General features: G+C 35.3%; 1 protein-coding gene across 2 annotated transcripts; it reads right to left on the bottom strand.

The window, feature by feature from the left end:
• Nucleotides 1-356: 356 nt before the first annotated feature.
• lman2 (lectin, mannose-binding 2) lies at nucleotides 357-8,355 on the bottom strand. Of its 2 annotated transcripts, none has more exons than XM_007555036.2 (8): nucleotides 8,130-8,355; nucleotides 6,211-6,317; nucleotides 5,649-5,766; nucleotides 4,692-4,774; nucleotides 3,940-4,101; nucleotides 3,260-3,374; nucleotides 2,967-3,086; nucleotides 357-2,037 (listed from the first exon to the last, which is right to left on the bottom strand). In XM_007555036.2, exons 1-8 carry the CDS (start codon nucleotides 8,296-8,298, stop codon nucleotides 1,877-1,879), a joined length of 1,035 nt encoding a protein of 344 aa, XP_007555098.1. In that variant the 5' UTR covers nucleotides 8,299-8,355; the 3' UTR covers nucleotides 357-1,876. The 2 variants fall into 2 exon arrangements, with proteins under 2 accessions (XP_007555098.1, XP_007555099.1); XM_007555037.2 differs by lacking the exon at nucleotides 4,692-4,774 and adding an exon at nucleotides 4,560-4,639.
• Between the last annotated feature and the right edge of the window lie 2,057 nt (nucleotides 8,356-10,412).

The following is a 10,412-nucleotide window of genomic DNA, read 5'->3' as shown; positions in this document are numbered from 1 at the left end:
CATTTACATACAATAAAATAAACCGGGGAAGGCTCACCACTCTCCAAAAAAAGAAAAATCAACAGAATTACTGCTTTTTCATGGCACTGTACATTTAATATTACCAGTTAAATTAGATATATAAACTCAGTTGAAAATTAGCTCACTAATTTTAATCATAAAAGAAGTTTTAAAAACAAAAAGCAACGTTCTTTGCTTCCTTGTAAAGCTAACCATGTGTTTCTAGAGACCAATAATTAATGTCACTTACTTGACTAGATCCACCAAAAAGTTTGCCTAAGCTGCCAGGACAGACATACAAAAAAAAAACAAAAAAAAACTTAGTTATTTAAAATACTTAAAACACTTTTTTTTTTTCATTTTTATTAATTATTTCTGATGAGTGGAGCCGTTTCAAGTTTCATCACAAACTAAGCTGACATGGCAAGAAAAGTATTTGGAGTCAAAATAAAAGAAGCAGACATTATGAGCTTCAACATTCATGAGTGCAACAATAAGCTCTGATACAGTTAGCTGCGATTTCATGATTAACACTGTATTAATGAATTCACCAGCAACATCGCTGACTGGGGACAATCACATAATGAAGAAAATAGGAAAACAATTAACAACTGGGTTCGACATGTGGAATCATGAGAGATTAATTTCATAACAGTTTTAAATCAAACAGTATTTTTATAACAAAACAATCTAAAACTCTAAATGAACGTCTTTGCACTTATAAAGGTTTTGCAAAAGTTAGAATCCAATCCACATACTGATGTCATTTCAAGATAAAATAAAAATAAATCAGAAAATCATAGCCAACACACAGCCATACACATTAAATTAACTAAAACAGCTTCTAAGCACAAACCCCCTCATTTTATATCCGTTAGTACAGGCAAACTGAAGAGATCACCAGATGATTGTGATTATTATAAATTGACAGCAGCTCAATTTCTTTTTCATGTTCTGATCAAACACTTTAAAAAAAAGATGCTTAATTAACCATCTTTACCTTTTCTTCATAGATTAAACCCAAAATCTTTTTGAATACTTTTTTTAATGTTTCTAGATGAATTTATTTTCCAGCCACTGAGTAAAACATAATTAGAAAAAGCTAGATGCTGCTTTACCTGTTTCTTTCTGACAGTTTGAAACATAGAAAAATTAGAATTAAGAACTGCAGACTTTTAACAGTATCCACCCGTTGACACTTAAAGCAACGATGCATAAAAAAAGAAGCATTAAAACCCCAGACAGCTACCAAAGTTTGTTCTAACACATGTCCACATGAAACAAAACGTAAACTCAAAACTTTGCAGAGGAAGCCTCAGAGTTTCTGGTTTTCAGAAAGAGAACGGCAGTAACACAAAACGCTGAAAACAAATAAAACTTGATCTTCTCACCTTGATCAGGGTCACAGGTCAAACACGTTTATATTTTTTATTTTACTAGATTAAATCCTTTTTGTATTTTGAATGAGTAGTTTTTGAATGGTAGAGGTTTTCTTTGTAAAAAGAAGTAAAAAACAGTTGGAAGACAAAAATAAATACCTAAACCATGATGTCATTATTAACTTTTGCAGAACAGGTGGCTTAAAAAAGACAAACAGCCTGATCTTTTACAGACTGGATTCCATGTTGTTTAAACTTTAACCCTGCAATAAATGAACAAGCACACAAAGATCAGCATTTAGGGTCACTGAAGATGTCACCGCTCATCCTCCACCTTCATACCATGATTCACTCATAATGCAGTGCTTTAAAAGTTATAAACATTAATACAATCTTCAGTAAAAAGTTCACATTGAATGCGCTTCTGCGTTCTGTCATCTGGGAACAGTTCATTCCACAACAAAGCTCCACCTCTGTGACGAGTTTCCGCTCTCCGCTCAGTAGAACCTCTTGTTTCTCTCCTGTCTCTTCTGGAAAACCACAGCTCCCACCACCGCGCACACGACAATTCCCAGCAGAGCGCACAGCAGGAGCAGGAACACCTTCCAACCTGTGAGGGGCGTTCCCCGGAAGTTTCCAGTGGGATCATCAATGTTGTCTGTGGAAAAACAGGAGAAATAATCCATTTCAATGCACTTTGTGATGTCTTACCGTTAGTTTAAACTTCCACTACTTCCATGTTATCACTGGTTTTGCTTTTATTCTCATCCTTTACTTATTGTTTTGACTTTCATGTCAGAAATCTCAAATTAACTGCTTTTAATATTTGTATTATCAGATTAATCGCGTTTTAGTTTTAATTTGCCTTCTGGATGGTTTTGGACAGAAGTTTCTATGCAACTACCACCAACTTATCCACAAATTTGAGGTAAACTGAAAGAATATGGAAGCAGTTCTCCATAAATAAACCAATACTACACGTGTCACAGAACAAACAGTTCTGATACAATATCAATACTAGAGAAACTACTCCTATAATGATCCGTTTACATTCAGGCAGATTCTTTTCTCTTTGAAGCAAAAATATAAAAAACATTTTTGTTTTCTCCTACATTCAATTATTGAACCAAATAGATTTTTTAATTATACACTACACAAAATTGGAAAAAAGGCATAACCATTGTTTACTTTCTATTTTTTTTTTTGTCTTCTTTTTTTTGCAAGTGGCCTGGCCCGGAAGTTCTCTCTGCCCTGCACACTCTGTACAAATTGAAGTACTTTCACATTGAAGACATTTTTGAAGCCATTCGGTTATTTGCTATAAAGATCAGAAAACTGTAATCAACAGCAGTATGAGTATATTATCTGATTAGTGCAAAACCAAGATGTAGCAGGGAAGTCATCAGATATTTAGTTCACAATGTAATAACTCAAGTGTTACTTTACTGTATTGTAAGACAGAAAATAATGGATAATAACCTTGATGGAAGCACTTCAATGAATCATTGGAAAACAGATGCAAGTATTGATTTCTATTTTGCCAAAAATGATGTTTGTTTTGTTTGTTTCTCTGAAATCCTGATCTACCTTTGGGGGACTTGAAAAGGCTGACGCTGGGCTCGATTTTAGTCCAGTCCAAGTTCTCCTCTTCAGGGCTGTGGTCCACCATCAGCTGGTAGAGTTTCATAGAGATGACATCATGATTATCTGGAACAAATGAGCATGAACTGTTAACTATATCTTCAAGATTTAAATATGCAATTTCAATAAAATGTCTCCAAACTAAAACCATGGAAGCACCACAGAATTGTTTTAAAAAGTCAATTAAGTATCATACTTATTTTCATCTTTGTTGCCAGACGTCCCAGTTCTGACTTTACCTGAGAGATCTCCAGTTGCTGCTGATGCACCGAAGAAATATCCAGTAGGAAGACGAACACCTCCGATGTCGATGCACTCTTTCCACTCGTTCTTGTCGTCCACGTCAACCATCACCTGCAGACATACAGAGACGAAACATTAAATCATTTAGGTATATAAAAAAAGACGGGGTTCAGTGATTTCCCTCATGATGCAATAAGTAAAGATTTTACACTTTGAAACCCAAAGAGCTCAAAATGAAAAGCTGCTGTGGAGATGTCTTTATGTAAGAAAAGTGAGGATCAACTTGGGCATTAAACTGGCATTAGCATGGAAGCCTTATATAAGAGGCTGCTTTCATGGGTTTGAAGAAATCAGTGGAAGAGAACTATTCTGGAAAAACCCAGAATCTATTCCCTTTATGAAACCATTTCTTGACTTAAAGAAATAAAAAGGAAAACTATACAGAAATAACCTGGTGAAAATAAAGGTGTAATTCTCTATTATTAGTTTTAAACAGGTTGTGTTGTAGCTATGGGACCTGAGAATCGTTTAGATTTTAGACGCGCATCTGCTTTTGCATGTTTGTATCAAATATTTAATATATCTGTAGAGCTTGGCTGTGTGTTGAGGAGGTGTAGAATCATTTGATTCAGGAAACCAAGAGAAAAAAAAAGAACCATAAGGTTTCACTGCTTACCGTCAGTCGTCCTCTGGAGTAGCGGATAGCGAGGTACGTGTCAAAGTCTCTGTTTCTAATGTCAGCTGAGCAGCCTCCCAGCTCCGATGAGCGGCCATCTTTACCGTGATCATAACTCACTGTGCCGTTGTTTACCATGGCCGAGATGAAGGGGAAGGAGCGCTGGTGATTGGACAAATCATTGGATAAAAACATACAATATTAAAGAAGTGCTATAGTCAAATTAATAACGAAAATGAGAAGCAAATGAATGCAAAATAAATTGTGCAAATGAAACAACGTAAGAGTTCAGGCACTCCTTCACCTATAAGCAGCACTGAAAACTGATTCCAGCATGCAAAACTAAGCTAATGGTTTCAGATCTAATTTTGTACCAGCCATAACAAAAAGCAGCTGCAGTTTTTAACTAATTTATCTTGTTACAAAGGACCTTTTTTTTTTAGATTTGATTACAGTTTAACAGAACTACAGTAGACAATTTTCCTTAACATACATAATGAACTTCTTGTGAGTTTTAGATGCTGACATGCTCCACATTCTGACAGCATGCTGCTTTACAAAAAAGAAGGCAAACTCAGCACTGAAACGAGACTAAGAGCATGCCGACAGGAACCACTCACATCCGTCGAATCATCATTAGAGTAAGTATCTATAAAAACAGCCAGCCCGTGGAAGTGAGCATTGTTGGAAAACACAGGCCCTGCAAAGAAACAAGCGGATCAATCCACAGGAGCCACACTCTGTACACTTACATCCATTCCATGGAGGTCATTGCGGAAGGTATCCAAAAAAATAGCCAGGCCATGAAACTGATCTTGGTTTCCAAACACAGGGCCTAGGATGGAGGCAGAGATGATGGAAGACATGAGCAGACAATGACACACACTGTGTGAAGAGCGAATATGAGAAGAAGCAGTGGCGATGGAAACAAACATCAGGATATTTTATGATGGAGTCACAATGGCAGCGAGGATCATTCAATATGAATGAAAATGGTTGGATTTACATTTTTACATCTAAGCTAATTATATATTGTCTATATTCAAGTCTGTATTTTATTATATTTGTAATTCTTTAATGTTCCTTTTCTACCGTCAAAATCTCAATGACTTTTTAAAAACCTTAAACCACTTATTTTAGCAAAATCACTTCAAGCTATCTTTGTCTTCTATCCAATGAATGGAGACAGGCACCAGAGCCCCCGCAGGGATAAACAGGTATAGAAGGACGGATGGATGAATCGTCCCTGTTTTGCTGTGCCTGATAATCCATCCTGCTTTTAAAAATTTAAAAAGCTATTTTTGGAATGTGGTTTTTCTAAATTTTCTATACTAAAGCAGGTTTATTGACAAGGCAGCAAGGCAGCTCAAAGTGACAAAAAATAAAAGAAAGGCATAAGTTTTTGATGAAACTATGTAATTAATTCATCATTTTTTTAATGACAAAAGTATTACTTCTAAAATAAAGGTCCTATTAGACTTTCCTCTTCAAAGCTATATTAGGAAAAAAAGTTTGATTTCTAAAATTTTTGAAATCAAAAGATATGTTTAAACTTTGTAGAACAAAAGCACAGTTGTTTTGTGAATTTCTTTGTATTACTAAATCCAAACATGATTGCAGCAAAGACAAAGACCAGATAAAAAAGCTCAGCCATGAGTTTCTTCCACAAAAGACCTCAGCAGAAACGGGGAATGAGATTAAAAATGTACCTGGATGCAGTCTGTCCTTCGTGTACCAGAGAGCGATGCCATCGCCATGGAGATTCTTCTTTCCTGATCCGTGAACTTTAAACTGCACATGCATCTCCCAGTCCTTCAGGTAACAAGGCTGCAAGGAATTTGCATAAACACTGAAGTGAGAACAAAGACTCAGATCTGAATGTTCAATGACAATAAAACTTTTTTCAGCAAGTTCCTTTAAAATGTTACTGATAGCCCTTTTAATATTTAGCCAATGTGTCTCAGACACATTTTTGGGTAGATGTTTGACAGATCACTGAGGCCGATAAGATTTAAATGATCAATCAATTCAAATGGAAAATGTTTGTGTTGGATTTCTACACTAATACATTTGAGACTTGTGATTTGTGAAGTTTTAGTATTTTAAATCTTTGAATCAATAGGATCAAAATCAACAAGAGTCCACTTGTTGCTCTACTTGGTTGGTAGTTTAACTCTGGATTTTGGTTTTTGTGGCACCTTTTCATCAAAGTGTAAACCAAATCATACAAGTACTTCAATTCAGAGAGCACACATTATAAATTTTTCTCACCACAGTATTCCATATGGATCCCTGTTTGCTCCGCTCATCTGGAGTAAGCCGGACATATGAGCTCGTCACCAGTGTGCTTCCCCAGAAATCCCACTGATTGCCAACACCTTCAGAAGAAACATGTGAGAACCAAAGAGAAATCAGCAACCCCTGAAAGTGCAGTCTACAACAACATCCTATTTTGAGCCGAAAATCAGAGCTTTTAAATTAATAAATGTGTTTTTTAACCTGCAAGACTATCATGGCTTTATAAGCTGAACACAAGTTGCTTCCACAGCAGGTTAATTTGAAGTTTTGATAACATTTCTGGATGTTAAAAACCTAAAATTACCAATTTGTTGTTCATGGGGAAGTTCAACTTCTACATTATTGGCTTGAATTTATCTCAAAATACATGATTGTTATATTCGTTCAAGTGAGTTTCTGAGATGAAATAATTTGGCTTAATTATTATTAATGCCTCAAAGAGTTTATGAAAAGAAAAAGATGAACTTTTCCATTTCACTCTCAATGTACTCTTACCATTGCCTAAACAAATATGATACAGCTGTAAATCCACAAAGCTACAACAGTTGCACACCAACAAATAAAGCTCAAGTAAAGTTGTTTTAATTTTATTAGTAGTAATTAAAGTTCTGAAAATATAAGGTAGCAATACATGTGAAAAAGAAATCAGGAAAACACACAAATAAAATCAACTAGTTACTTTTAGTTTCATTCAACTTGCATAAAGCTTTGATAAGTTTATAAAGAAAAACAACACTTAACCACTAATATATTTTCCTCAATACAAATACAATTTGTTTGAGAAAAAAAATAAAAGACAGATGTGAAATGAAATATACAAACACAGGCCATAATATATTAGGATTTGTGTGTTATTCTATAACAGCAATTCGTTGTGTCCATAAAACAAACAGTCTGTGTTTGAACTGCGTTTCGATGACTGTTTACATAGTCTGACAGGTATGCAGACTAGATCCGTGTAGCATGAGGCTTTCACCAGGCACCTACAGGAAACGGCAGGCAGTTATAAAGCTGCTCTTCAAGCTCAGCAACCTCATTCTTCAGGCTCCTGTTTCAAGTATAAACCAAAAATCTGCCATAGGAGCAAAAAAAAGCTCTTCACTTAGAGTGAACAAAAATTTACCCAAAACCTGTTCAGCACATTAAAGCAAAAACAGAATAAGAGTGATAAATTACAAATATATGAAAAATACAACATAATACACATACCCCTTTAAAAAAAAAAAAAAAAAAAAAAAAAACTGAATTAGAGCAATACAATATAAAACTTAGCTACAACTGCTCTGTTTTTTTTGGCAGATCTGGCTAATATACAAAAATCTGGAGTATTAAATAAAAGATCTACAGATACGCTGGGTTAGTTTGTCAGTCATCCAGGATGTGACGATCTTAAGTGCTTAAGCAGAAGGAAATTTAACTTCTTTTGTTTGATAAAAACATTTTACCTAAAGAAGCCTTTTGAATGAGAGTTTGAAACATACACACACGTACTTGCCTTCTTTTAAAGCATTTAGGTTCTACACATGTATAAAAGACAAGTAGCTAAGATTAAAAAAAAATAAATAAAAAAAAGTGAACTGCACTTCCATAGAGTCTTTCGTGCTACTATTTAAGCTTATGCCTGGTAACTTGACTTCAAAGTTCAAACTAAGACTGCAGAGGATATTTGTTTGGGCAACAGAAAACACGAGTTCGTGTTGTGTTCAGCTATTTCGTGTTGTTGACGTTGCTACGTCTTTATCCACTACCTTATTATTTGGCACAGTCGATGTTAAAACATGTTAAAACTGCCAGAAAAATGTTCATTTGAGCAAGTGAGACCACTGGAAACCTTCTGAGACGCGGTGGGAGAAGAAAACAGTCCGACCATCCGGTTGGCTAGCTCCTCTTACCTTGGTAAGGCTTCGTCAGAGAGTGCTCCCTCTTCAGATGCTCCGTGTTTCCGTCCGTTATATCACAAGCAACCAGGCAGCACTCCACCAGGAAGAAAATAAATATTGAGCTTAGAAATGTTTTAAATCCACTCATTTTGTCAAAACACCCGCAGGTGGAAGCTCTCATAACAACTTCGATATCCCAAACTCCTTTCACTTTTCTCTTCCGACAAGAAACAAGAACACCTCCTCGTTTATGAACACGCCTTAGCTCCAAGCGATCATGTGTTTAGTTCCTAATCCATAAATTAAAATAGGCTGAAACGTAAATTTTATACTGACTAAAACTAATATTTTTGTAACATGATTTTACTTAAATAATGCTAGAAAATAGTTCAGTTTCAGTTGTTTCTCTACGGAAACTTTAAAAGTCACGGTGTGCATTTAAGAGCCAATCAGAAAGAAGCACATCGCAAATTAGGCCAATCGGAGAAAAGATGTTTTTCACCATTTTGCCACGAGATGGAGACATAGGATAAAAAACAAAAACCATGAGCCACTCAAGAATAGATTCAGTTTTGCCAAGCGCTTTGGTGCATTTCGCACATCAACCTTTACATCTGCACAAAAACGAGAGCATTTCTCAGCTACAATCTACAAAACCTGATTGATAACCTACAAATTTTGCCACTTGCTCAAAATGGATAATGATTAATCAATTCCCGAAAACAAATATGTCAGTGTCTGCAAAGCAAAAACTCCTACCATCATGTTTGTGAACAAGACAGTCAAATGGCTTGAACATGTTTTTATTACGAAAATTCACTGTGTGTTTTCCATTGCAAAAAGTCTGATCTTGGTTACACTACCTAAAAATGTTCAAGATAGTGTATTTGCACAGCCATTTGAAATCTGTACATAAGTTACGCTTTACTGTATTGATGGTTGGATGGATGTTGTTTGCAACTCTGATGTTCAAAGCATTGAACAAATGTAAAGTACAACAAATATGTAAGAAAACCCCCTTAGGGTAAAGCTGTGAATAGCTGTAAACAATATTGCAGTACTGTAAATCATTCTTGTACATCCAAAAATAAATGTTACACAGTATGAGCACTTAGAGCTGGATGTTTCACATCTTATCAGTGAAAAAAGTGGGATTTACCTGAGAGGAATGGTTTGAATTGGAAAACATATTTTAGGAAAGAATGCTAAAGAAATAGAATTAGCTTGACAGATTTTGTCAAAGCAGTAGAGAATTGTATGGAAACAATTGATGGATGTACAAAAGCATTTGGATTTTTGTTTTTTGGAATGACTAAGAAACTGCCTCTGTGATGTGCACAAAAGTTGTGGAGGTTAAACTAACAGTTGTGAGAAGACATTGTTCAAATGTTCAACCAAAATAAATAAAAAATATGAAGAAAAAAAGCAGAAAGGTGTTAACTAAGAAAATTTAAAAAAGTCTGTAGTCTTTTAACTTGACTACAGACTTTTTAGACATGAAACATCAGATTAAGACATTGTTAAAATGTTAGTTTTATGTAACATTTTTCCATTTTCCTATTACAAATGACACAGTGACGTGCTTAAAATGACCACCTCTAATTTCTCTAATAATTCTTTGCCAAGTTTTCATTGACATTGGATAACTTATTTTGTTTGCTGTGGTGTTCATACTTTATCTTATCTAAATGAGAGTTGTTTTATTTCTATTAATTTTACTGGGTGACTGATATCATACTTTTGGTTCATGGTTTCGTTCCAGACAGACAGATAGCAAAACACATAATGGAAAGAAATGGAAATTAAATAATACATTATTTTTCTATTAATCGAGATTGTGCTTCCCAAATAAAATCATAAATACCATTACCCTCTGATTATCACAATCTCTGGTAGGAAAACAAATATGTCAAACTTTGATCACAACAAATAAACAAACAAACACACAAGGAGAGTCCAGGAGTGCCTCATAAGGGTATACCTACAGGGAAAAGGCAAAACAACACATAAATCCTCATGACGCAAACAGTAAAAAGTTGGTTGGGACTAAGGCCAATTGATTGAGCAGGTCGACCTTAAATTTTCTCTATCTGGCTTTGCCTCCGACTGAACCATAAATGTCACTGCAGCTCCACCGTCAGCTCTGAGTCACCAGTCTGAAGGAAAACTGAGCATTTAACAGCAAAGTATCCTGATTTTATTGGACAGAACCCTTTAGCTCACCAACAGGTTTCTTTAAATGATACAGCTGAATGAACTAGTTCCTCACACACACACACACACACACACACACAC

Source organism: Poecilia formosa, unplaced genomic scaffold (assembly GCF_000485575.1).
Source record: "Poecilia formosa unplaced genomic scaffold, Poecilia_formosa-5.1.2 Scaffold68, whole genome shotgun sequence".
Classification (NCBI taxonomy): domain Eukaryota; kingdom Metazoa; phylum Chordata; class Actinopteri; order Cyprinodontiformes; family Poeciliidae; genus Poecilia; species Poecilia formosa.
The sequence above is the reverse complement of the archived record's forward strand: the minus strand, read 5'-3'. Positions and strand labels throughout refer to the sequence as shown.

Coding starts and splice junctions, on each gene's coding strand:
- lman2 (XM_007555036.2), bottom strand. CDS start 8,298: ATGAGAGCTTCCACCTGCGGGTGTTTTGACAAAATGAGTGGATTTAAA. Junction 5,767..6,210: donor GATCCATATGGAATACTGTG/GTGAGAAAAATT, acceptor AATTCCTTGCAG/CCTTGTTACCTGAAGGACTG. Junction 3,375..3,939: donor ACTCCAGAGGACGACTGACG/GTAAGCAGTGAA, acceptor GTATGTCTGCAG/GTGATGGTTGACGTGGACGA.